The sequence below is a fragment of the Syngnathus floridae genome, chromosome 19, assembly GCF_059516105.1.
Source record: "Syngnathus floridae isolate MCC-2025c chromosome 19, RoL_Sflo_1.0, whole genome shotgun sequence".
NCBI classification, from domain to species: domain Eukaryota; kingdom Metazoa; phylum Chordata; class Actinopteri; order Syngnathiformes; family Syngnathidae; genus Syngnathus; species Syngnathus floridae.
Genome location: NC_142431.1, coordinates 7,237,082 through 7,264,073, shown reverse-complemented (window position 1 = coordinate 7,264,073; position 26,992 = coordinate 7,237,082). Strand labels below are relative to the sequence as shown.

General features: G+C 45.7%; 2 protein-coding genes across 7 annotated transcripts; both read right to left on the bottom strand.

Annotated features, from left to right (window-relative positions):
* Positions 1-5,033: 5,033 nt before the first annotated feature.
* LOC148381995 (microtubule cross-linking factor 3-like) lies at positions 5,034-12,654 on the bottom strand. 4 transcript variants are annotated; one of them, XM_088362312.1, is made up of 10 exons: positions 12,389-12,654; positions 12,051-12,306; positions 11,142-11,366; positions 10,924-11,082; positions 9,665-9,727; positions 9,070-9,339; positions 8,619-8,996; positions 7,892-8,539; positions 7,380-7,700; positions 5,087-5,182 (listed from the first exon to the last, which is right to left on the bottom strand). In XM_088362312.1, exons 2-9 carry the CDS (start codon positions 12,180-12,182, stop codon positions 7,590-7,592), a joined length of 1,986 nt encoding a protein of 661 aa, XP_088218438.1. In that variant the 5' UTR covers positions 12,183-12,306; positions 12,389-12,654; the 3' UTR covers positions 5,087-5,182; positions 7,380-7,589. The 4 variants fall into 4 exon arrangements, with proteins under 4 accessions (XP_088218442.1, XP_088218441.1, XP_088218438.1 ...); XM_088362314.1 differs by having other exon boundaries at positions 12,051-12,296; XM_088362316.1 differs by having other exon boundaries at positions 5,034-5,182; positions 7,380-7,467; positions 12,051-12,654.
* Positions 12,655-14,134: 1,480 nt separating this feature from the next.
* On the bottom strand, positions 14,135-18,254 carry LOC148381994 (very long chain fatty acid elongase 4-like). Of its 3 annotated transcripts, none has more exons than XM_088362162.1 (8): positions 18,156-18,254; positions 17,968-18,050; positions 16,942-17,031; positions 16,680-16,867; positions 16,435-16,515; positions 15,732-15,903; positions 15,509-15,636; positions 14,135-15,430 (listed from the first exon to the last, which is right to left on the bottom strand). In XM_088362162.1, exons 3-8 carry the CDS (start codon positions 17,006-17,008, stop codon positions 15,143-15,145), a joined length of 924 nt encoding a protein of 307 aa, XP_088218288.1. In that variant the 5' UTR covers positions 17,009-17,031; positions 17,968-18,050; positions 18,156-18,254; the 3' UTR covers positions 14,135-15,142. The 3 variants fall into 3 exon arrangements, with proteins under 3 accessions (XP_088218288.1, XP_088218289.1, XP_088218287.1); XM_088362163.1 differs by having other exon boundaries at positions 17,968-18,056; positions 18,156-18,227; XM_088362161.1 differs by having other exon boundaries at positions 17,968-18,225.
* Positions 18,255-26,992: the final 8,738 nt, after the last annotated feature.

The window sequence follows — 26,992 nt, the reverse complement described above, 5'->3', positions numbered from 1 at the left end:
CGATTGGTACGATGGTAGATATCACGCGTTTACGAAAGAGACCCGGCTGCCGTGCCAGACGCTATTCTTCGGTGTGCTCGATTCCCCCGAGCTAAATGTGTGAGGAGTCATACGTCGTCACACTCGCTACCCACAATCCAAATTCGAAACGGTCATTCGTCACATGACAAGTAGCCCGAGCTTCCTCTGCCGGGCAACACCGGCTAATCCGACAAGATCAACCCCCATCGTGCACTCGGGACGCTGTTGTTTTGAAAGACGAGATGTAGCCGCTCGTCTTTCAAAGGGGGGGAAATGTTTTCTATTTTAACAGAGAGGCCACGGAGTCTCAAGACCCCCAGTAGAATTTCACTCGTGCCACGAGGAGTGGGCTACTAGTTTTATGCTGAGGTTTTGCCTCGCTAGTAACGGTCAGGGGGCAGAGGGCACACGGAAAGCGCGAGATCGACACGAGGGACCTCGGACCGGTGAGGAAACACTATGTCAGCCGTCTGGACCTCACACTCAACAGATGTCGTGGCCGTTATCACGGTGGCGCTGAAGATATGATAGCCACTTGAATGGAGGCTGTGGAGTCTGCCTGGCACCAGCCTGGCATTCAGTTGCTCACTTTGAGCGCTCGCAGCTATATAAACTTTAGTGCAGTGTGCATTGTTTATGAGGTGGCATGCCAATACCGCGTAAGGGCACTGTCTTTCCATGCCTTTTTGGACTATAATGACAAAAATAACTACCTCAAGGTATATGTTTAAGTCACAATACTCAAAAATCATCTTTTCCTATTGAAACGAATAGAACTGGCATTGTGTACCAACATATATTTCAATGTGTTTCAACATATTCACCAGTCAAACATGTTTACTCCACATTGGCAGTTCCATGCTTCGGTAAAATTGTGCTTTTTAATGGTCCTGAGAAGGTTTAAGGGAAAAAGTAGTCCTGGGGTGTGTAGTGGACTTAAACAAGGCACAGGTGGCATCTTGATGAAGAAAACCCCAAGAATAACTTGAATTATAAAAAGAAAAAAAAATCTCTTGCGTCCACCTCCTCGAGCATCTGTAAACCGAAGCAGAAGTCAGATGTCGACGTGACAGCAGCAAATAAACTACACGCTGTCAACTTTCCAAGAAGGAAGCGAGGGTCAGATGAGGGGCGAGAAGGGCCAATGGGACCCCTCGTTAAAATACCCCCGTGCTGCCTTAGGAGGTGCCAGCCTGCAATATGGACGCTTGAGGGAGGCGGGAATTTAGAAGATTCCATCTGGCGCAGCACATGACTGAACTTTGTGATAAATTCCCTCACTTTGACATTATTGTTACCGCACGCATTCTGTATTGATTTAACGAGAGCTGAGCGACCAATGAGCGAGCAAAGTCCCCCTCACACCCTTGCGCTCTTTATTTATACCGCCCTCCCAAGCAAGTGGGCTAAGATTTCTGGCACCAAAACACGCGTCACGCTCGCTATTTCTGTCCCCGTGTTGCCACACAGCGCCAGCAGGGTGAGTGATGCAACAAAAGAGGAATGCATTAATTGGTATGTATTAATCACCATCATGGACTTTGATGTCTCATAAAATTATTATAAGATTATTTATACAATTGCAAGAAAATAAATAATATGATAGTTATTTTTACAAGCAGTCTAATCCTTATTATTACATTTTTAACTTTTTTTTTTTTTTTTACTTCATGTCTGTGAGAGATCGGACAGTACAGCCAAATGCAAGTGAAGCAGTCTTTATTGCAGAGGGAGAGGGGAACGCTGGGGAGCTGAAGCGGCGATCGGGCGAGGCTGCGCTCGTCGGAGGGTGGCTAGCCGGATGGCAAGCCATGTGAAGGAGCTGTCGGCTGGGCTTCGCACTGGTGAGGACTGGACGTGGCCGACGGGTGATCTCTAAGTAGAGCAGCTTTGGAAGGGACCGGTGTGCGCGCCGACATCACGAGACAAGCTGACATGAATTGTTGCGCTGGCCGCGCTAATATAGCGCTCCCAATCAGCCCGTGACAGGTGACAGCGATCGCGGTGACAAGGGGGCGTGGCTGGACGACACCGGTGCGTGACAATGTCAAGTTTTACAGTAAGGCCCCAATACTCAGATTTATGTAATGTTTCAATAATAAATAAAAAAAAAAATACTTGTCAAATCACTACATTTATTACCAAGACAAAAAAAAAATACATGAAGGCATATCATAGTCATCACATGAGTAGTTTGGACATAATAAATATTGTATATGTATACTTTGACAACATAAAACTGGAAGTTACACTGTTATGTTAACAGCACATTGCCGCCCATGAAATTTGGGCTGCATGCAATATCCTTAAGTACATAAATGGAAATGAATGAAATGCCATAAAAAAAACAACAACAACAAAAGGACCGAAACGTGGATTAAAGGGGGCAGCAGCTAAACAAAAATTTGACATGTTGACCAAGTGAAAAAAAACACAAGAGATGATGAAGAATGTTAGCTGGCACTCAAATATGGAAAGTCGTTTAACCGTTTGTTTGGTATCTTTGATATCCAGTTTAAGGTTCGTGTACGTGCACGTAGCCCTCAAGGTAAATATTAAGGATATGGATTGAATAAATTCTCAAAGGAATTTCCGTACTCTGAATGAACTTCTTAGCCCTCGTATCGCCGTCCATAGTATTAACACAGAATGTGGCATGGATAGAAAGTCCGGGAAATGTAACGCGATCACATGATGATGGTCTCGGCGGGGCGCGAGTAGCAAACGGCCGGTCGGAACTTGAGGGCTGGGCTGGGGGTTCTGATCTTGGGGGTAGGGGGCCGGACGAGAGGGCTCGGAGGCCGGACAAGCGGGCTCGGGGGCCGGTAGTTAGGGCCCATGGGGGCCGCGATCGAGGTGCTCGGCGTTCTGCTCGCCCATCTGGAAGGAGGACGCTGGTTGGCCGGCCGGGCGGGCCGGGAGAAACTCGTCTTGGGCTCCGAGGACCACTGGGGTGGGTTTACCTGGATGAAGAGGAAAGAAGACCGGTCAGTTTTCTTGTGAGGAAAAAATGACAAAAGACACAAGGCCACTTTTGTAAGAAGCTCAAGACACCGGAGAACATACCTGCTGTGGATTGGTCTTGTAGGCCCTGGAAGTGTATTTGTGTTGGATCGCCAGCATGTCCAGCAACTCAATGAGTCCTTCATCTCTTCTGGAACCAGGAAACTCTGACTGAACCCCCAACCTGCCCCTGTGGATCCTGTAGTCCATGTTGGGCTCCCCCTGATGGCTTCTCGATCTGTCCCTGTCTGCCGCACTGTTGGACCTGGGCCTGTTCCTCGGGCTCCCGGGAACCTGCCCTCTGGTCTGGGATCCTCCTCGCAGGTCCTTGTGGTGATGTCTTGTGGGTTCTGATCCCCAGTGTTCCACTTCAGAATTGCACTTTTGGGGGGGGATCTTGACAGGCCCTGTTGCAGCCCCCCTGCGCTGGCCTCCGGGACTGAGGCATTTTACCTCTGAAGTCACCACGCCCGCATCTGTGAGCGTTTTGCCCTCATTCTCGTGGAGCATAGCCCCAAACTTTCTAAGAATGGACGGGCTGCCCAACTTCTTGTCACCCAGCACACCGGGGCCGTAGGACTTTCTTTCTGTGGTCGGCGATTCCGCTGTCATAGGCTGAACGGTGGAGCGAGGCGGGGATGCCTCCTTCTGTCCCAGAGGGGGTTTGGTGACCGAGTTTTCTTTGTTGGGGCAACTCTTTGCATAAGGTGCTCTGTTCTTTCGGTTTTCTAGCTCCTCTAAAGTTCCCAAAAACTGCTCATGTCCCACTCTGGATTGAGAAAGACCATAGAGGAAATCAGAACGGGATACAGTCAGTGTGTACAAAAATAATATGTGGGATATCTGGAAGAAAGTAATCTTCTGTACCTTTGACTAGCTGTTCTTCTTCCACTCTCGTATTGGTACACGGGCAAATCCTGACTCACTTTGATGGTGTTGCTGAAGTGCTGAAAGAGAAGCAAGCATGCCTTTCAAAATAGTCTACCTGCATCTGTCAGTCAAGGCTTTAAATAAGTGTGCCACTTTGGGACCAGCGACCACATTCCCTTTCATCGTCGTCATCTTTGTATGACTATTACTATATTTCAGAGTCTTTTCAAATTTGTCTTAGTGCTTACCACGTGGCGAGCGCCATTGTTCTTCTGATTCACGTGCGTGCTGTGGCCGAGGTAGTCCTGCAGAAAGTCTCCGATGTCTGAAACGCCGTTCCGGTGGCCTGCAGGGTGGCCGTTGCCAAGGTGACGGTCGCATTGATGGGCATGTGTAAAAATGCCGTCACCGTGGTTTACGGGGCCAACGTCGATGTTATTGTGGTTGTCTGGGGCAGCGCCGTTTCCTCCCCGACGTGCTTGGACCTCACTGTACAGCTGAAACGTGAAAAAGGAACATAGATTATTGCCCGTTGTAATTTGCCGCTCGGCTTGTCGCAATCCCCGCATGATATTCTACATGGCAACCGACGTACTTGCGTCAGGATCGGCTTTCAAAGTATGCGCGTGCGAGTCTGACAGCGTTTAGCGAGTCTGTCAGCGCCCGTTTTAATTATCCTGTGAACATTTGTCGATATCGTTGCCGCAACACTGGTGCCGGCACGCTAATCGGACACACACACCAGCAGCGCATTATACATACGCATATTATTTTAGAAGTTCATTTATTTTATACTATTAGTTAACTATTTATTTTAACTTAGTCTTGAGCTTCTGATACTTCCCGACAGTGAAGAACCCGGCCTTTGAATATTGTGTGTTCACTATGATTGTTTGGACTGCTAAAAGTTAATTTGATATCCGGTTGACAAACACGTGATGGTCAATCAGTACACATCCTGGCCACAGAAGAGCGAGTGAAGTGCATATTCAAGTTGAGTCGTCACCTCCTCGATTTTCCTCTGAATGTCCTGCAGCTGGTCCTCCCACTCTTGCATTTCAGAGTCAAAGTTGTCCATCATGTCAGGCCTCGCTTTCCCCCAGCCTCGCCCGCCGTGTTCTAGCCTGTGCTCCAGATCAATAGCCGCCATGGCGCGGGTCACGCAACACCCTGAGGGCCCCCCTTTTTTTTTTTTATTATGGCGATTGCGTTTCACTTTCCCTGTCTGTTAGTGATGGCAGGGATGCCGCAGTGCACCACAGTGATAGATGGCTGACTCGGGGAAACACTAGAAAGACAAAAACATTGGCTTTTGAAATAAAACAGAAGTCACCAATATGTTCCAATTTTTTTTTGATGAATTAGTTTAAAACACAGCAATTGTGCACACCACCACCGGACGTGTGCACACCACCGCCGGACGTGCGCACACCACCGCCGGACGTGTGCACACCACCGCCGGACGCGTGCACACCACCGCCGGACGTGTGCACACCGCCGGAAGCACTATAGTACGTGACACCGTTTTAGCCACCCCTTCCCTCACACTTCGCCACATAGCAAGAAAACCTCGCCAGGCATGCGTCCCAGCAGCCATTTCCCATGAGCGCACACATGTGGCCTGAAGCATGACACCAGGCTTTCCTACTGCTCATGCCATTGCTATTTCGCATGTGACCACTGCTGCTTTTTTAAGGAGTCATAATTTCAGATGAGAAAATTCTCAGATTGACAGCAATTATAATGATTTTTGGGAGAATTGCATAACAATCGGATTGCAGTGGAATGTAGCTTATAAAAATAAACATGGCGGTAACAAAAAATGCATTCCATGTGTAGGCCAAAACTGTGATGAAAAAACATTGAATCTGCTCATAATATTTAGATATCTATGTACAATGTATATTATTTCTACATTTATTTACTATGGCCAAAAGTGGTCTTGAAATAACACCCATGTTCCCAAATGATGCATGATAGGGTCACTGAACTTCTCGTCGATATGCATGAACACGGGTGTGAATTGTTTAATGGTCTATATGCACTTAGTGATTGACCAACGACCAGTTCTCTCGCCCCAAATACCAATTAGAAATTTGCCAACAATCAAAATGACTACCAACCTTGTTCTAGGTGAAAACTTAAAGATTAGTTGTCCTTTCAGTCCAGTAAATCCCCCCAATCGGGTCTAGTCCCTGGTTCTGAGTCACCCCCGCTTGCCTTGAATCCTTCAAGTGTCTGTCTGCACTACCAGTCCCCTTGTTTTTCCTCTCTAGTATTACGTAAAGCAGGGTGGGTTCATTTTAAAGAGCCCCCTCCCGCCCGCTCCTACCTCACCCTAAAGTCAGATCCCCACATTGAGGTCAAGTCATTGAACAAAAGAGTAAACAACCTCCTCCTCCTTTATCTGTGAAGGCGGAGCTTGCGAGGGGCTCCAATATCATAATGTCAAATTTATTCCAGCATCTGAAGACTCCAATAGGACAACTGTCGTCACCAGCATCCTGGCTAAAATTATTCATAAGTGGGGTGGGAGCGAGAGTAAGTGTTTACTTAGCTATTTAAGCCCGCCGACGTCTCCGAGCCAATCGGCTTCTCTGTTACTACTCCGCTCGCAGGCGTCCGGGCAGATTTTGTCCTGTGACCCTAAGCGTTTTTTCCAATAGACGCCAAGTGAGTGGCTAATTATATTTAATTCAATACAGTCAGACCCCCGTTTATCACCGGGGTAACATTCCACACCCACCCACACGAGGTGGAAATCCACAATATACTGCACCCGCCTTGAGAGACTAGCTTTGTTTGTTCCACGACCATACTCGTAACTCAAAACACTTGTACTGTACCTCAAATCAGCTTTCCCCATTGAATAGCATTTGTCATTAATCCGTTGTAACCTCATCCCCAATTATTACGTTAAGTGAGCAATATTCCGGGAATGACTCCTAACGTCCAGGATGTTTAAATGCGACAAACGCCAAATGTCAGGGGCATCCTGCTGTAAGTCGAACCCGTGCCTGACAGTTGCTACTGTCTGCCTTATCCGCCCCACCGCTCATTTGCTAATTCCCGTCCTCTAATCGCCGGGGGCCCTGCTGTTGGAAAACATCGGAGGCGTCGGAATTTGCTCGTTCACAAGCTTCCACCTGTTGCCGTTGCCTAATAAATGAGAACACGGGCCCTGAAGGAGTTAAAGGCAGGGGTAAAAACAAACAGTCCCCCGCTTTGGGCGATGACAGCAGGGGTGGGGGTTGGGTATGTAACATGTTTTGAACAGCAAAGAGCTGACGGCTGTTCTAAGCTATTCTGAAGCCAAAATATATTTACAAGCAAGGTTAAATCTGGACACAAAGGTCGCTGAGGTTTACTATCCCTACCGTATAGCCAACATCAACAATCATAAATCATTTACGGCTGAACAATTTTGAAAAATAATCGAACTTTTTTTTTTCAGCTGAAATAAGCGCAACAAATCACAGGCTCACCTTTTACCGGGACTTATCCCGTGGGGCGTTAAGGGTCACGGGAATGGGGCAGGCAAGTGAAGCGTTTTCCCCTGTGCTTTTTGGTAACCTTGGCAACAAACAATGCGGTGAGGGGCAAAGGAACAAAAAATATCAAATCAACAGAGAAGAACTAAGGGGATGGATGTAGATAAAAGAAAGGAGCGGTGGGGCGAGGAAGGCGTAGTACAATCACAGAACAAAGAATAGGGTGAAGAGAAAGACCAGTTTGAAGATGGTGGCGTACGAGAGGGACGAGAACAACACAAGTATGAGGATGAGCAAAACGATGGGCTGGAACATCTGGAAAGTGGAACATGGGGTTGCAAGTGAGGAAGAAAAGAAGAATTACAATCAGAAGGAACCATTCAGTTAGTCAGTCAGTCAGTCCCTCCAGGAATTAGTGGTCGCCATGGTTACACTTAATGCAAATTCAACCAAGTTTGACCAATTGTTGCATTCCCTGGAGGGACTGCGAGGTGTCCGTTTCTCACCGACAACGGCTCCTCGGCCTCCCTGTCCTCCAGTCTAGGCACTTCAAGTCTGTCGATGAAGGCCTGTAGTTCCTTCCTGAAGGCTTTCATTTGGGCGTTGATGCGATACAGCAGCTCATGCTCCCTGATGCGGCTCCCGTCGTCCTCGTCACCGCCTTGCAGCGGCTCGCCGTTGGACACGTAGACCCTCGCCTCCGAGATGATAGCCGCCGTGTCGGCGATCAGCCGGTCGATGGTCCGCACGAGCCTCTCGGCTTCCACGCGGATGTCGATCATCTGCTGCCTGTCACGCAGGCCGCAGCGCCCGCCGGGCAGGAAGCGAGCCAGCGGGGTGGAGGCGGCCCCCTCGGGCCCGGACGGTGTGAGGAGACCCCTGGTGGGCGTGGCGCAACGACTGCCGCTGATGTTGTTTCTGACTTCGTCCGGGTCACTCTCCCCGCCGATGGGACCCTCCCGTTTGCGGTGAGGGGGGAGCAGGCGGGACGAGGTGGAATCCTCGTCGCTTTCACGACGACCGCTCATCCCGCCGCCGCTATCGCTCTCTGCGTCGCTGTCCCTCGGGCTGGGCCGCAGGGACAGGTGGGACGCCAGGTCGTAGCGCTGCATGTTGGACAACAGAACGCGGTTCTCGTATTGAAGCTGCATCACCTGAAAATACGAGAGTGTACGATTCCGTTCTTAGACAAATCAAATCTGGAAGGATGTTAAGTGAACAAACTTGTCATACCTTGCCACTTAGGTCATTGATCTGAAGCCTGGCCGCCTTCAGTTCCTCCTGCAGGGCTTCTGTCTTCGCTCCGTCCATCCCCCCTACCCCCGAGACTGCCCCGTGCCGGGCCCCGCCCTCGTGGGTGCCGGCTTTGAATCGCATTTTATTCAGCTCATTGGTCACCCTCTGGTTCTGATCCTCTGCATCGGCGAGATTCCTCCTCAAAAGCTCGGCTTCATCCTCCACCAGCTGCAGCTGCTGTCTGAGCTCCGTCAAGTCGTCCCCGAGCCCTCGACCCGAGCCTGGGCCGCCCGGTGAGCACACACCGGAGCCACCCTCCCCTTCGCCCTCACCGCGGAGGTCGTCCAGCTCGGCTCTAAGGCCTCGGTTCTCCACCTGGAGACAACAAGACATAGTTTGCCATTTTGTCACAAATCCGCGAGTAACTGATGCTGTTGGCCAGGCTCACCTCCAACTCGACGATTTTCCTCCCAAGGATGTTAGCCTCCTCCTCCACTAGGCGGAGGCGAAGCTTCAGCTCGGACTCACGGGTGGAGGGCGGGCCCCCGGCCTCGCCCTTGGGATGGGTGCTGTCCAATTCGCCGTAGAAGGAGCGATACTTCTGTAGCTCTTGCTCCAGACGGTCTTTTTCTTTGTCGATGGTCGCCGTCTTCCTCCTCATGAGGATGGCCTCTTCTTTGACCAAGGCCAACTGGCACTTAAGGTCCTCGTTGTCCTCCTGGACAGAGAGCGAAAGTCATTTTTCAGGAATTCAAGACAAAGTGTGTGTCATCAGATTTTAAGGGATTAGAGCAAAGAGAAGATTTTGTGTCTGTGTCAAAACCTTTTAAAATGTCAGCCCAAGATCAAGTGAGGAAGTTTTTCGAGACCCAAAAAAAGCAGCTCGGGATTTCAGTCAAGAAAACCAAACATTTTCCTTCCTTCTCCGAGGAAGTTTCTCCGGGTAAAAGTTGTTATAAGCTTCGGTTCACTTGCATGCCTAATTGAGGACAAGTAAATGGACGCTTTAAAATGGCCACCCTGGAATGGAACTGACGACTCACCTCAGTGGGAGTCTGCGCCACTTTCTTGTCGGTCCTTTGAATGTCTTTACCTCCTCGTTTCTTCTGAGAAGTCAACGATACAAACTTTTAGTGGGAAAGCCGATGACAGTCAACGCATTTATTGTAAGAAATGCCTCCCAGAGGCTTCAAGATAGCTAGATAGCTAACTGCACGTAGCTACTCAAGTTCTTATATAGTGGATCACTCATGCTCGAGCTGAAACTAAAAAAAAAAATACCGTATTGGCCCGAATATACGATGACCCCGATTATAAGACGACCCCCTCTTTTTCGAGACTCAAGTTTGAAAAACGACTTTTTGAACACCAAATTTAATTTGTATACAGAAAATAATTACATCTGAAACAAATGATTATAACAATATAGTCGAGAGAAAAAGCATGTTATTTTGCCTTATTCAAATCATACAAAAACTGTCTATCACATCTTAATATCTGAACATTTAAATATGTAAACTAAACTGCAATCACATTTGTAAATGAATGGCTTCTGGTTTTTGAAATGTAAATAAACCAATCTACTGTGATAAAACAACAAAATTGCAATAACTGCATTAACCATCAAAGTGAAGTCTAACTGTAGTCATGAAACAAATCTGAATGAGGAAAAACATTGCAATAAAATAATGCAAACTGCTACCGCTATTGTTGGGGAGCTTGAGGACTGTATAGGGGGTTGGCTCGGATGGTTATGCTCTTTTCGCCCCCGGGTGTCGGTCAGAACACAGGAGGGAAGACGTGGTTCAGTTTTGATTGCTTTACTGAATTATTGGCAATAAATAAATAAATAAATAAATAAATAACCATAAATGAAATACTCTCTGCAACACACCAAACATAAGTCATCGATCGAGACAACAAAATACATTTGCTGGCGACCGTTAGTCGCCGTGCCGCTGCGTAACGGCTACTCGTACGATGCGAGGCAAACTTAAAGGAGCGCGCCGGAGCTGTCAATCAAACGGCGCGCACACGAAGCAAACCGCGATCGGACAAAAGGCACAACAGTAGTAACAATGAAATGTATATGCTCACTTTGTGTCAAAGACGCACACCATCACAGCAACATACTCAGTCGATACCAGCAACCTTTAATTTACCGCTGCGCACAAGTGAAAATCGGTAGACCCCGAATATAAGACGACCCCCACTTTTTCAGTCTTATTTCAATGCAAAAAACATCGTCTTATATTCGGGCCAAAACGGTAAATGAAAATTGAAATGTTGAAAAACTCTTTACCTCTTTAGTTTTGTCTAATTCGTTTTGCAGGGCTTGTTTGGTCACCTCCACCTCGATGAGGTTTTGTCTCAGTTTCTCATTCTCATCTTCGGTCTTGGCGCGGGTCTCCTCCACCTTCTCCAGCTCGTGGTGCAGTCTCACCGACACGTCTTTGGCCACCTGGCCAAGCCCCCGACATGTTGATTTTGACTCCCGTGACCAAAGCGCACCGGCCATACCTTGAGGTCCTGTTCCAGGCTCCTAAGCAGCTCCTCGTCGATCTCCCCTGTGTGGGCGTAGCGCAGCCGCTTCCTCTCGGCCTTGCGCAGGCGGTACTGCAGGATCCGACAGTTTTTGTTTGCCCGCTCCAGGTCACGCTTAATGTCCTGCAGCTGACATGTGTCTTCTTCGTAGAATGTGTCGCGCATTTCGTCCATCTCAGCCCTCATCTCCTCAATCTCGCACTGGACAACAAATTAAGACATTGAGACCATTTTACTAATGCTGGGTCATCAAAACCTAAACACTATTTAAATAATTATACATGGTAATGAGCAGCCTCATCTGTTGTACAAAATCTCATTGATCTTAGAAATCAATATGAGTCAGATCAATAGACAATTAGTCAACCATCTGCTTGGATTCAAGTGACGTCAAAATGGTAAAGGATGGTCACTCGTACTATGCCCAGAATTTTGCATTCAAGAATATTAGTCAAGTCCGCCTCACATTTTTGATGTTCTAGACTCGAATCTCAGCTAAGGCCTTTTCTTCATGTATGTATTTTTAATATATTTATTATTGCTGTGGTAGTTTAGTTTATTAATAAATTAGTAAATTAAAGATGCACTGCGCCACGCTGAAAGCTATCTCTAATATTTTGGTGTATCCAAATGTTAGAAACAGCCCCTAACGTAATGCATGCAATAGCAAGACGCATGTTACAAATTCATGCATATATCATGTGAAATTAAGCATTGTCTTTTTAACCCAACAGCATCAGTGTAAGCTGATAAATGTGAAAGTAAATGTCAAATATAAATAAAAAGAGAACAGCATTTATCAGTCATAGAATTACCAATATATCAAATTCATTTATTATTGTCTTTTGAAGATTTGATCTCGTTTGACTATCATACGTTTCCAACCTTCAGGTAGTCGTTTTCCTCCAACAGTCTCTCCATCTCTTCTTCTAGCAGGGCCTCGTCCTGCTGTGTCATGGATTCGTCCTCGGGGGCCTGCGCAGCCGGCAGAGAAGCTCCGAGAGCAGCCTCCTCCATTTTGTTTCGCTTTTCCTAGTAGTTTTCTTCTGCGTGCTTCAAGTCATCTGCCCAGCATCCTCCACTCGCTCCAAGGCCCGGCGTCCGCGCAGGCTTGACTCCCCCACACGCTCCCTGCGCAGTTCTCCCGGTTCAGTCACCGAGGGATGCAAAAGGCTCAGTTGCAAGATTCACACCAAAAAATCCGGAAGGGTGAGCAAACTGACCGAGTGGAAAGCATAAGCATCCGCCCTTTTCAGTTTTCCCGTGAGCAGCTTCAGCACCATCCGGATGAGCCGCACCGATGCTCTTGGGCTCCCTCTCCCTGCCGTCCGCGCCCCTCAGCAGGCGTGCATCGTCTGATTCCGGTCCCCACTTTCAACAATGGGTCCAACTACCTCCCGCAAAAGAGGAGATCTGGTGCCGGTTGAATATCCGGGAGCTCGCCCCGGTACTTGGCACTACTTCCTGGCTGGCAGCAACATGGTCCTTTATTCAGATGCAGACGTTTATGGAGGGATCTGCAGCAGCGCCACCATGTGGCACCTCCAAGCTCTACAGCCACATCTGATTGAAAGTTAGTACAGTAATGTATTTCATTACGTTATTTAAAATAAATTTGCAAATATACACAAATGCAGTAAATATAACAATGTACTTCAGAGGTGTTTTATAGCCTTGGATAAACTTTCAAACATAATCATAAAAATGACCAGTAGTGTCATTTAGTACTGATTCACAGCAGGATGTTGAATTGCGCTGCATTTGCTGAATATTATTGTTCGATGTTGTTTTGCAAGTTGGACAAGTGTATTTAATAAAGTGTCCGGTGTTTTTCCCCCATAACACTTTAGGAAAACAATCAAACTGCCTCCTTCAGGTATGCATCTCGTAGTTGGTTTTTTTTGCGCGGGAGTGAAATCGCATTCATACAAACACGGTTTATTGACTTTGCTGTTGCAACTATCCTAAAACTCAAAGCAAGAAATGTCGTTTATGACACGTTATTTGTTTTTTCTTTTAGTTTGTTGCGGTATAGCGGTTCCGTGTTTTTCCAGCAGAGAGCGCAGTGTACACACAAAGCAGACTCTCACTCAACATATGGAAGAGGCGGAGGTGAGTAAAACGCTGACTGTTTCCACTGTGCCTGGAAAGAATGAGCACCTTTGCTAATGAGATGAGCTAGTGGCGGGTCAAGTGTGCCAGGCTTAACCCCATCCAGGCGACCCTTTAACCTCTACCGACGCAACTGCTGCTGTAATCATGAAAAGTTCATTTTTGCGACAAACGTCCACTTCCTGTAAATGGCGTCAATTATCTGACAATGCACCTCCCCGCCGGGTTACTGTGACTGATTTGAAAAACGTCGGCCCGGCTGCAATCTCTTTTAAATCCTCGGGTTTACGTGTCCCCTGAGGAGGACGATTGCAATCCACTTATTTTGTCCGCTCCGCCATTCAACCTTGGCATCCTTCCGCAAAGGAGGATTGGGGGAAACCACCTTATGCACCCTTGCCAAAAGTCATGGGAAGGTGCACTGGGATGGCGGAGTGTGAGGCGTTCCGTGAGAATGAATAGAGGTTTATTATGTGAATTTAAAAAAAAAAAAAAAAATACATTTAAGGTTGATGCTTAAAGTGTGTGTGTGTGTGTGTGTGTGTGTGTGCGTGCGTGTGTGCGCGTGTGTGTGTGTGTGCGTGCGAGCGAGCGAGCGAGTGAGGGGTCGCAAAAAGTACACTATGAGAAACAACCATATTTTTTGCACAAGACATCTTGGAGACCTAATGGCAGATTAGCCATGGCTTCTTCTCCAGTGACCTGCTTTCCCGGGCAGCCCATGAAGTGACGTGAAAGTAAGCTCTTTTGCATCTAAAGCCAATTTGCCCCCAAAGATTAGGGCAGATCTGTCTGGTCAATTTATGGCAGCCTGGAGTTCTGCTGCTGCCACAAAAAAAATAAGCAGACACAATCTATAGGGGTGGCCGTTACTGTCCTTTATTTTTCTTTTTTTCTTTCTATTTTGGTGGTTATGTGCAGTGACAAAGAGTTTGAAACATTTCAGACGAAAGCGGTTCCCTTGGATTCTACATTGTGGCAGTGAGAAGACAACACCTCAATCTCTTTTCTTCTCAGCTACATTGCACAGCAAAAAAAGAAGGTGAGGATCCACAAAAAGTGTTGCCCCAAAATGCATAAACACTAGAAATAATAAAAATAAACTAGTTTTCCTTGCACCTTTCCCAACAAGTGTTTTCAGTTATAAAAACAAACACTGAGGATGCTATGAATGCAGCACAGTGACAAGTTGGATGCACGTTGTAGTCATTGTTTTTGAAATTTGTTAAATTTTGTCGCTGTTCAATGAGAAGCATCATTTAAAATTAGAACCCGAAAAAAAAACAGAAAAGCAAAAATAAATAAATACATTTGAATATAACACATTCCAACAATTTGGAGACGCATGCTTTTCATTGTACAGTGACAATTTGTAAACATGTGCCTTTACACACACATACCCCTTTGGGATTTCCCGAGGAATGTTGTAGAAGTGCTCATTTGAAAAATAATTGAAACCGTTGTCTTCACAAAGACGAATAGGACTCAGTTAAGAAAATTTGGTCCTTTAAAATGATCATAACTACACGCAGAATTCAACTATTGAAGCTTTCAAAAAAACAAGACCGGGTTTCTCTGTAAGAAAAGTTGTACAATATGTGAACTTTTTGGATGGTAAGTTGGCGCATGTTTTCTAAAACATTCCAGGTGTGTCACGGTCCAAAAGTGTTTGGACAGAACATGGAAGCCTACATGTTGGGCATTTTTTGCCTTGCTCGCTTTTAAAAAGAAATGTGTGACGAAAGACGACGGGCCACAGCGCCATCGTTACGCGCGGCCGTCACCGCTTCCCCATCTCCCTCTCGCAATCTTCCATCCCTCCCCTTAAAGATGTCCTCCCGCTCATCGCCCGGCAAGCCGTCCCTTCACTCCCGCTTGGCCCGTCCCCTCTTTTGCCTTTTGCCATTATCCGGCGCCGCCTCATCTGCTTTGCTGTGGCCATTGGTGGCCTTGGAGACACCGTTGGCGATGGGCTTCGCTTGGCCCTTGTGCGGCGGGGACGGCTTCCGTCGGTACGCGTGGTAGTAGAAGTTGGCGAAAAGAATGATGAAGGTGACGGCGTAGCCGATCAGGGCCCACTGCATCCAGTTGGGGAAGGGGCATCCCGTGTAGAGGGAGTGGCCGGCGTGGCCGATGGTCACGTGAAACTGGATCTGATGGGACACGCAAACGTGGATAAATGACAAACGCAACAAGTTTGTTAGTCAGCAGGATATTTAGGTCATGCCCACCATCTGCATAATGGTGAGGTATTTTTTCCACCAGAGGTATTTCTGCATCTGTGGTCCCAATGCAGCCAGACCGTAGTAACCATACATGACCACATGGATACCTGAGTTGATTGTTGCGCCAAAGAAAGCTGTGGAGACAAAAGAAACATTGTAGAAGCTAAATTCGAAAAATAAAAATAAAGTAAGCAGGCCCTCTGCTGCTTGCTCCACAGTAATATCTCACCTTGTCCACCAGGGACCCACTTGATGCCGATCCACCACAGGATGAACATGGTGCAGTGATGGTAGACGTGGAGGAAGCTGACCTGGTTGAACTTCTTCCTGAGAATGAAGAAGACGGTGTCCAGGAACTCCACCCCTTTGGAGATGTAGTACCACCAAAGAGCAGATGCTATCTGAAGACGCGGAAAGGAAGAAGGTGAGTAAATTATAGCTGCGGTTACACGTTCTCAATTTTAAATAAGGACGTTCAATAACACTTTTGTTCAAACCGGTACGAGTATGCAAATCTTACTGTCGCCGATACAGAGCGTCAATAACACTTGTAGTTTTACATACAAAATTTTCCTACATTTTACATGTCATTTTCAATGACAGATAATTCCAAACAAATACCTGCTATATTCTCTGTAACTCTTTTCCTTAAAATTGTAAGAAATTAATGGCAATTTTCTATTCTTCTCATTTCTAATGTATAGCATTTTGCTCTTGAAAAAAAATGTCATACTTTTTTTAATGTCAGTAATAGAAAATAATAAGCCATATCACAGTATTTGATCATTTGGTGGTAGGAGATAGGACAATATTGACTCGACTCATTCGGTTATTTTGTTGTTGAGGTTGAATCTATTTTCAATTGTGAATTATATCAAAGGCCCAAAATCTGTCTGTTTGTATGCATGTGCGCGTGTTTAATAAGGCCTCACCCTGACTTCATTGACGTCGTCTGAGTAGTTGACAGGTTGACAGAGGTAGCTGTAGCCAGCCGCTCTTGAGGCAAGCAGGAGCTGTTTGAAAGTTCAATTTAGTCCACACATCACTTATTTTATTTATAGTTCCCCGACTATTCTATTTAAAAAGGCAGTGAGCACAGTTGAACTTGTCAGTATGATCCGTCCTTTGAATATAGCAAAACAATTCTAAGAAAGAAGTGAGACGACGTGGCGCTGACCTCTTTGGCGATGTAGAAGTTGAGGACCACCATGCTGAAGTTGTAGATGATCAGGGTCTTCCTGAGCGTGTAGGGCTCGCGATTCTGCATGTATCTTGGCCCCGCCCACAGAAAGAGCAGGTACAGGCAGCTGATGGCCAGCGTGGGGCAGGGCGACGACATCAGCGGCCATGTTTCCACCCGCTTGTCTGGAAAAATGGTCAAATCAGTCACCTTCGATGCTTCCCGTTAACTTGCGACTCTTTTAAAAGTGCTCACTCACCTGCTATAGTAAGGCTCCATTTGTAAAACTCTACCGTGTCGTTCACCAAATGCGTCACAGCCTCCATGGCGTTGCCCTTGCACTCGTATACTGTGATACGAAAGGTGATGAACCGTGTTGTGTGAAATTATAATCATAAAGTTCAATAAGGAACTCTCCCAGACAGGTTGTTATGGTCCGATCAAACATAGTACCGGCTAGTCCAGTGGCGTCTTGGTGCCAAGGAACTAAATTGAAGTGAGCGGAGGAGCTTCATTTAGCCACATGTACTGCAAAACTAGTGCTTCCTGTGGTGTATTGGGAATTTGAGTGACAAAGTATGTCAAGTGTTGCATAATTGTCTGTGAGATGGGAGCAGATGTCTGTTTATTAATCTATTATTAATCTCGTGCACTAGACCAGATACCGTTTTAAATAATTCAATGGCTATCCAAGAAACGTTGTCCAGAAGTTACTATAATTAGCCAGAGTGTTTATTTACATGGAGAATATTACTGAAAACTGTTTTATTTTTATTTTGGTTTGGGTGTACGTGCAAAAACTTGCGTTAAAGAGGGTTGGGGCAATCACAAAAACGGCGCATGCGTCAGCAGGTTCTTGTGTCGGGGCGCTCAAGAGGCTTAAATTCAATTGATCAACGAGCTTAGAGGCGCTTGCAGGGCCTAAGTACAAATGCCCGCTGCATGATTCACGCTCCACGCACAAAAATAGGAAGAAAAAAAAAAGTACTATACACTGCTGAAGATTTTGGCTATTCCCAGCTTCCGCACTCGCTATATTCTTACCAGTGACTCCAATTTGATACCAAAACCTTCTCGCTGACTCATACCTGTTAAATAAATTTGAATTCTAATCGGATGAATTGAACTTTTCCTCTGTTGTATCCTAACCATTACGCTTACTATATATAATAAACCCGAATAAGACTAAAAACGACTCCCTTGCAATAAAATGCGTTTGGCGAAACAACACGGCGAAAACAGCAAATAAATAATTTAGGAAACGTTATGTAGCAACGGTACTTACCTCCTTATTTAAGAGGCGTGTAATGACATCCGGTGCAATTGATATTTCAGCGTCACACCTCGTTCGTTTCCACAGGGCCCCAGCTACCCCTCGACATTAAATTAGTTGATTAATTTGTTATGTACACGGGCAAGAAACTACTCAAACAAACTAAAAAAAATGTTTCTCAGGTAGGCAGGCTAATTTACCGTCTAGGTGCGAGCCGGCCTTAGCCTCCTCATCTTCTCGCAGCCCTACTCGAAAGGAGCCGGCCGTCACTGCGCATGCGTCTTATCGCTCGCTTGACGCCCTTCTGTCCGTTTTCCACGACCCCCCACCCCCCGCGCCGCTGCTATTGAATGTACTTATTCATCATACAGTTTAAGCAAAAATATTTTTCATTGAAAATAATAATTTCATTTAAAAATATATATTATATTGTAGTCGAGTTACCGCGTACGCATAACGTAGATGTGGGCGAACGGTTTGCGGTTTGAACACTAGATAGCGACGTCGAGCTGATGCCAAGCCAAACTTAAGAGCTCACAAGTAGCGCTACTTTATGTACTGTATACATACTTTTTATTTATACTTTAAAAAGTACCTAAAAGACATAAATATTTCATATACAGAAACAGAGTTAATTTGAAATCACACATATTAAAGGAATGACAGAATAACGTCGCACATAGCTCTTTTCACCTCAAATTGCATCTAATTGCGGAGTGTCACTGTCCTTGAGCGTGCGTGCGTGTGCGCGTGTAATCCGAATCCCATGTGTTGCATAACAGTCTTTTCATATGTTTTTTATTGGAAAGGCAAATACATCAATCTGCCGTTTGACTGTTTCCATTCAGTAGCCGATTGCTCCTTCTCTGTATGTCTGCGGCGTTTCAACATATGGGGCCTTAAAGCTGTTTCTTTTACTGCCACTTATAAAAGTTTAAACTTTGTACATGCCATGCGTACGTTCCCATTGCATGTGTTTTGCTGAAAGGAAGTTGCATTTTCCGGCCAGGGGTGCTCAGGGCCTTAACACGGCCCAGATGATGGAGCTCTACTTTTTTTGTACTATTGCTCCACTCTTTTGCTTTTTTGACGTACTTGTTTATGGCATCCTGTAACCAACTAACCATTTTACAGTAAAATTACCTTAGAGATGAATTTGGGCTGAATTTCTTTACATACCCAAGTTTCTTTGTTCAGTCAAATCAGTCAATGCAGTATTGATTGTACCATTATAAACTACAGTACATATTTTTTAAATAGTTTTTGTATTCACGGCTGTGCAGTTTCCCGTCAGTCACAGAGGAGAGCAAAGAAGGTGGAATAGGTCCTGTGGTCCTTTGTATTGTGGTGGTGGTCTTGAGTGAGTGCACTCCCTTCTCCTCTGATACGATTTTTGGCTCCAGGCTGCCGATTTAATAACGAATGACATTCTTTGTCTCTACTTCAGACACAGCCTACCTATGAACCTTAGAAGAAGAAGAAAAAAATAGGTTCATGCAAAACGTCTTGCACAACCACAATTATAACTTATCGATGTGCCGTTACAACATGAACATTCCATGTTTAAAGAGTCTGCTAATATTTTTTTAGGGTAAATATTTTCCTCCCCAGACTTAAGTTTAGCTGGAGGCAATTGCGCTTAGTTCACTGACTTGGCAGGCCCACAGGAAATCTGAGCACCATGCAGGATCTGTCCTCAGTTGGCACCCGGTGTGGGCCACTCACGACTTTGGCCACAGCGACGTTGAATTAGTCAGAGGACACAACGTGGTAGATGTTCCACAAATTCACCCAAAAACAAGCGCGGCTACAAAATAATCATTGTTTTTCAGATCATTTTTAGCTTTTTTCCCGACATCAGCAGAAAGGATCCGCAAAGTGGGGCCTGGCTGGCAGATGTCAACACAAGGTCCTTCCAGCACAGTGCGGTCACTAATTACAGCTGTTTCTAGCCCAGTTCTTCCCAAAACTCCTTAGCCTCGATATTTTCGATCCAGTAAGCCGTCCAAAACGATCAGTTATCCAAATATAAACTAATCAACGCTTAGATCTTATTCTAATATCGCCTTGAAGTGAATGCAAAGTAGTGACTTTTCTCTCTGAATTTATGACACCTGTCATCACATGTATTCACATTTTACTGAATGCAAATGTGAAACTAACTTGGCCTCGATTCAACGATAAACAGAGACTTGAGATATATCTCTAAAATGCGTACAATTAAGTGTTCATTTATATTAGCATATTCAAGAACATGTTCTAAGTACTCGTTGCAGGTATTGCGGTCGGCCGCTTTAATCCACTAGCCCGGGCAGAGCTCAAAGCCTCTCAGCGCTGTCATGTTCAGTTAATGTTAATCTCGAGGGGATGCCTCCTTCCCAAAGGACTGACCCACTGCCCGCGACCCTGCCGCGGCTGAGTTCAGTGCCTGACTGTGCAGCCAACATGAACAGCGCTTGTGACCTCTGCCGGTGAGACGCAAAACCCAAATTTATATTAAAGTCGAAACGTGCCGTAGTTTATTAGTAACCCACCGGCGGAGCTAGGGTGTTTCTTTTTTTGGGGGGGGGCTGTGCCCCTGCGGTCACAACTCTACCTCCACCTCTGATGGTGATGTTTTCTTGGGCTGCATAGCTACCTAGCTCATTGCACTCCTTTGCTAAACTCCAAATTTTGTTTGAATATGGTACACTGGCACCTACAGAATCGCCTTGCAGAACAAACTCGGCAGAAAGAATTTAGCACTGTTTTCTCAGTCTTAGCGGAGGTCTGCATGCTGAAAAATGTACTGAATCATTTATGCCATGGGAATCAGTTCAAGTGCTTTTCACAAATAAAAAGAATCTGGCTAAAAAGTGAAGCCTGATTTTCATTTTCCCGTTGAGACGTTGTTGTCCGCATGACATCCAAGGAACTGGATAGCCACAGCAGAGATTGAGTCATTCAAATAAGACTCGAGTGTTTTGCAAAAAAGGCCATATGCTGGCCGCCATAGCCTGTAATTGAAAAGACGTTTCTCAAATCGGCAACCTAAAACATCGCAAAGACATTGTGTAAATTGGAAACTAGTGTGTGGAAAATGCACACGCAATTGATGTCATTCTCGCTCAGACCTTCCTTCCAAATAGTCAGTCAGGGCTGTCATAACATTTGCCAGTATCATTGCCGACGGTTATTGATCTGGTGCGACTCCTCGGGAAGACACAGATGTTGGCCATCAATGGGTAGCTTTGGCCCGATGTTGAGAAAGCAAGCTTGCGACGAGGGGTTGTCTTAAAACGTTAAAAGAATTTAGGGAAAAAATAAAAGTGACCAAGGAAAAGATAGCGTGTTCGATATTTCGAATATTTCCTCCGATAAGTGGAATTCTACAAATATGACAGAAGCAGAAGGCCATAACTTGATATTGCAAGGTCGGGAGATGTCTCGTCAAGACAAGGATCGCATGGCCGCACGTGCGAGCCTTCAAGCCAAATCTTGGAGCGTGAACGGTTAATTCCAATCAGCACTCTCGTTTGTTTGTTCTCTTCGCCCTGTTTTGGTAGGCGATGAGTCATCACGCTCGTTCCCATCATTTCCTCCGTGGTTGCTGACTCAGTAAATAAAAAAAATTAAAAAAATTCTATCCACTGTAAGTTTGACTAAATCCGTTTTTCTACATCACTGTGCAAATATGCATCCAGACGTTATCTTGCGCTAAAATAAGAGAATGCATTGCAGACATCTGTCATTACCGCCATTCCTTTTATTTTCCCCGATAATGAAACTGAACTGTGGCGGTATCTAAAGTTCTAACTTTTACGCAGACAACTGGTAAAAAAAAAAGAGGTATGAGAAAAAAAAAAAAAAGCTAAACTTTCGGACTTTTTTTATCTGCTTGCTTTATCAACTGAAATATGCCCCCACTCCCACCTCCCCCACGATGCACTTATGATTGTGACTCGAGATAGGACTGTTATTTGTATGATTAGCTGTTGGAGCACGCAGCCAGTTTGGTTATGAATGCGTGGGAAGGTTTGTAGTACCGTACTGTGACCCGCATAACTTGCAATTAGATGACAGACAAGCACTTGACCTCCAAGCTGAACCTCGTGATTCTTTGGTATATTAGTGAAGAATCGACCCGATTTTTATTAGTGACTTAGCTTAATGCTAACATACAATGAAAGCCATTGAGGGACAATATCAGACCGTTTTATTTATTTATTTATTTATTTATTTATTTATTTATTTATTTATTTATTTATTTGCGGGCGCTCGAAATGCAACCATCACTATTATTTGCCCCGCAATAGAAATGAGTTCGACATTCCTTGCTCAGTAGCAAATTTGTACTCGTCGTGTTTTTGATAAAGACTTCCAAAGCGCCACCTGCGTTACTTCTACCACCAAACTCATCAAAGCGAGGAATTAAGGCGCTTTTCTCCCCCCAGGGGGCCGTGATTAATGACGGCCGCATTTGACTGGGCGTTGAAGGATGTCGAAGGCTGTAATTTGTGAGGGGAAGGGAAGCGCTCTTACAGTTTTTATGGTGCTTTACACCAGCTATCAGCACGTGATTTACGATCGGTTGAGGCTACGCGGGAGGAGCCGGCTTGTTTTTCCTCTGTGATGTACTATGGGGAGACCAATTCTGGAAGCGGCAACGGTGGTCTACGTAGCGATCTGGAAGCAAAAGACGAACATGGCTTGAATGAGGCACCGGCAGCTCGGCTGATGATTTGATCACGGAGGCTTCAAAACAGCGTTCGGGCTAAACGACTGCGGGGGCAGTTGTCAGTAAACGTACACTAGGCGTGTAGGAACCACGCTTGTAAACAAACTAATTAGAGTGATGTATGTGGGAACGCAGTTGTTGGATCATAAACAATCCTCTAGTTCGTCTTCCAGTTTGCTGTCAAGCCGTACAGTATGGCTCCAGGTGTTACGTATGTATGTGATATATACAAATCGGGAACGTTAGCATGTAAATCCCGCTTCTTGCTAGCCGTGTCCTACCCTAAGGGTGAGAAATATGCCTTGCGTGATGTCGCAAAGCATTCCCGCCATGCGTTCCCTATTACCGTATTTGCCGAGGCTGAGTTCGTACGCCAAGAAAAATGTCCAACAATAATTTCGGCATGTTGGGATGATGATGATGAGGAGCCAAGCTTGTTATTGAACAGATCTGTTGGCCTTGGCATGCACAATGATGCAAATCCATTTGTTTTGGGGGGTTTCCTCCTGTAAATATGAAAAAAAAAAATGTCTGCTGTTCAAGGCCTGGATTTTCTTCATTTTCTCAACACGTTTTGGTTATTTGACCTCGTTGACCGCCGTCTTAAGCAACTTGCGAGCAAGCCACCAAAATATCCGATTTTGTTGCGTCACATTTTGAAAGCACCCAGTTATGTTTTCTTCGCCGTCACCCCGTCTTTGCCATTGTCCCTTTTTTCTCTCCCCAGATGTCTGCTCACCAGCTGCGCTCAAATTGCTTATTTAGCCCGCACAAACCCAATTGCGAGGAGTCCAGTATTTTTATCCCCCACTTATCTTTTTTGGTGCTGACGTCAATATGGAACAGATAGCTCGGGCTCTCGAGTGAGCACAGACAAACACCACTTGTGGTCAGCGGAGGTCAAGTATTTGACTTTGTCTTTTTCACCGCTAATCAGATTAGTTTCGCGACTAATATAAAAGTGATTAGACCGCAGCGAGGAGGTGGAATTATTTGTTCTTTTTTTTGTTTTGTTTTTAGTTCAACTTGCCAGCCAAGCATCAATTCAAATCAAATATATTTAGCAATAAAAAGTGTTTTTCCTCCACCGTTGATGTAAAGCCGTCAAACACAAAGACGAGTCAGACTTGAGTCTTGACTTTTTTTTTTTCACCTTCACAATGGCGCTCTGTGCAATGTAGTGTTTCCATGGTGACGGGGGAGGATGTTTTGATGCCAGCCTGTCTAAAGCGAGTTCAACGCAGACGTTATGCAGAGACGGTTAATTTGAGTTACGATGGTGACATCATCAAGCATTACATTGAATTGTGATGTTGACACACTCTTTTTTTTTTTTTTTTTTTGAATTTGCTGGCTAACTCTTTGCATCCTGCCCTCCTCTCGGCAGCGTCTGCCTTTGATCTGTCCTCACCTCTGACCGCCCTTTTGCTGGGGTCATTTTCAAACCTACATTGCAAGAGCATAAATATGTCATTACTAAAACAAGCGTGTCAGTGTGTTGAGCTCCAGCGAGCTTCCGTTATTTTGTGCTCGTGAAGAAACAAAAGCGGAGGTTCACCGGGATAAGAAGGTTTCTTTATAGAGTCACTGAATTAGCAAAAAAACATGACCTTACGTCAACCCTAGCGAGAGACATCCCCAAAAAAAATCTGCCTGGCCAAGTAATTAACCATGTAATTAATTCCTGCTTTAAAGTCCTGAAAACATCTGTTTCCATTAATAACAATGTCTATTCACCCACTCCTCCCCCTCCCTCTCCCTAAGAAAAATCAAAGCCAACAGAACACATTGGCAAACTTACAGTGTATTGTTATTATAAGATTTAACTTTGCATTTGAATTATGAATGTGACCTTCATCGGCGACCTAAAGGGATAACTATGTTTGCTGTGCAAACATGGCGGCGAACAGACACATGCAGTACTAGCACGCATGCAGCTGCTCGCTAGTCAATCACGCATGTTGCACGCTTTCCCTGACTGCTGCTGCTGCTTGCGTCGGTCAATATGTGCGGTGTGAAGGTAAGCTGAAGCAAAAGCTTTTCAGCTGCCACGGGTCCAGTTCTAAGATACCACAGCTGGGTCACTTTGGGTCGTGAGGAGTTACCCGATTCGGACCCCGCCCCCTCCCTCCTGTCAAGTACGCGCATGCATGTCGAGTTACATTAACATGGAGGTGGTTTACGTTTACGGCTCTCGCTTGTAAACTGCGTGTGACGTGATAATTGACGCAGACTAAACAGCGCATTTTGCATGAACTAAATCGGCGCTTTTTCTGCTTCACGTTCCGGGATCGCAAATCATGGCCGTTACCCGATATTGACCATGTAAACAGCATCCTCTAGCCCGCGTGCACGCCGTCTTTCTCGAGGCCGCTTAATGACGTCATGCCGGGTGCACTTGAGCAGATGCAGGTGTGTTTCTGGCACGAGTGGAAATCGCTCAGGTGTATTTGCTGTTAGAATGTGATAATGACTGTCGTCAAGGTTAAGAAAAGGTGTGCGGATGGGTGTGTTGCCACCATGAAAATGCACATCTGGCAGTTTTCCACCCGACAGCGGGATGGTGAGAGGCAGCAAAGATATTGATGGAATATTAATTTCTCATCAAAGTTGAAAAGTTATGTCACGTTTGTTAGGAGATTAGCAACATTATCAATACTGTCCCATCTCTGGTAAAACTCCTTAAAGGGGTGCCCATGTGTATTTGGAACTTTTCTGCTTAGTCAGCACACAAAGCTCCAAGTGCTCATAGATAACCCGGCTGTCTATATGACGGCACGCAATCGTGATAGCCCACCCTCCTTGTTTCCTGGGCCTCCTCCTCCTCCTCCTCGTTCTCCTCGTCCGGTCAACAGCTCGAAAGGATCACCCGAGACCCAGCTGCACCTGAGAGGAGGCGGAGGACAGGGCTTGCTTTCATGAGCAATGTGGAAGTGAGAAAGCTCCTGGGGTGGGACCACATGCCGGAATGTTGGGGAGAGGGCTAACGGATTGAATGCATCTTCATATACATTTAGACATATTTTGCAGTCTTAGCTACACAGGGACATGCATGAACAAATAAGTGATTTGTTACATTTATTTTTGGAACAATTACCTCCGTCACCTAATTAAAAGTGGACCAAATGTGGCTAATTAGCGTCTTGCCGCAAATAAAGCTCGTTTTGGTCATGAGAACCATCTTCGTCTGGAAACGGAAAGTTCCCAAATGGGGTTTTGCCTCCTTCCCAGCTGTCTGAATGTATAATAATAAAAGTTAGGTTTGCAGAAGACCCCCCCCCCCCTCCCCTTTTTTTCCAGTATTTGACTTAACCGTCTGGCAGCGTTGCCGCTCAATCCGCACATGCCTCAACATTACTTATGGACGCCCGAGTGAAGATTTGACAGCGATTTTTTTACGAAGGACTTTGTTGCACAATGAGCACGTGGATACCGACTGTTGGCGAGCTCAAACTTGCACATAATAGTCTTCCCGAACGCGTCTGCTTTTAAAGAAACAAAAAAGAAGAACAGCTTCTATAAAGAGCGCCAAGGTGTGTCTTTGTTTGCGACAGAAGAAACCAAAGAAGCCGTCGCATTGTGTTCTTGAGAGTTGACGCTCATTTCTTTTGTATTCAGAAGAACATGTTGCAGACAATAATCTCTATAATTGATATGTACCTAAACATCTTCTGCTGCGACGCGCTCGCTTCGCAGCTCTGATTTAAGAGGTCACATGACTAGAAGACTCCTAAATGACACTTTTGGCCCACTTTGAGTACAAGTCATTGGCGCTTTTAAAAACAAAACCTCTCACTTGCGACCTCAAAGTCGAGCAGTCATTTTCTGACACAACTTTTCCCAATCCGGGCAGGGAGACAACTATATTTGGCATACTGGCTTTTTCATCATTGTTGTTGTTTTAGACTTTCAATAACCGGCAGGGATTACATTGTAGCATGTGCATAAGACAATAAATTTTACGACTCCCGATCTTCCAGCGCAAACAAGCCAATCACTTCCAGCTCCGCGTGTCGGGTTACACATCATCGGCCGTGTTGGCGGAGGCCGGCCGCTCTCTGCCCCGAAACAAGCTAATCTCTGTTCCAGCGTTGGCCTGCGTCCAGCTGGCCGGCGTTTACACAAGCCGGCATAAACACTTAAGATTGTAGATGAGTCTGATTTATTGCCCGAGCCCAGACGGCTGTTTGGCATCCGGTGTCACGGAAAACTCTCATGGTCATTGGTGTAGCCAGCAAGTATGACTTATTAGTAGCGTTTTTAGTGTTGGGCCTTCTTATCAAACCGGTGGGGTTTTGCTTGCCGATGTTTTATGTACTC

Bases quoted from the DNA above. Each gene is read 5' to 3' on its own strand.
- LOC148381995 (XM_088362312.1), bottom strand. From the start codon at position 12,182: ATGGAGGAGGCTGCTCTCGGAGCTTCTCTGCCGGCTGCGCAGGCCCCC. The intron at 9,340-9,664 runs GTGAGTCGTCAG...CTCTCTGTCCAG, and splicing joins TGGCGCAGACTCCCACTGAG to GAGGACAACGAGGACCTTAA. The intron at 7,701-7,891 runs GTGAGAAACGGA...TCCACTTTCCAG, and splicing joins AGGCCGAGGAGCCGTTGTCG to ATGTTCCAGCCCATCGTTTT.
- LOC148381994 (XM_088362162.1), bottom strand. From the start codon at position 17,008: ATGGAGGCTGTGACGCATTTGGTGAACGACACGGTAGAGTTTTACAAA. The intron at 15,904-16,434 runs GTGAGGCCTTAT...CCGCGTCTTCAG, and splicing joins ACGACGTCAATGAAGTCAGG to ATAGCATCTGCTCTTTGGTG. The intron at 15,431-15,508 runs GTGGGCATGACC...GTGTCCCATCAG, and splicing joins ACCTCACCATTATGCAGATG to ATCCAGTTTCACGTGACCAT.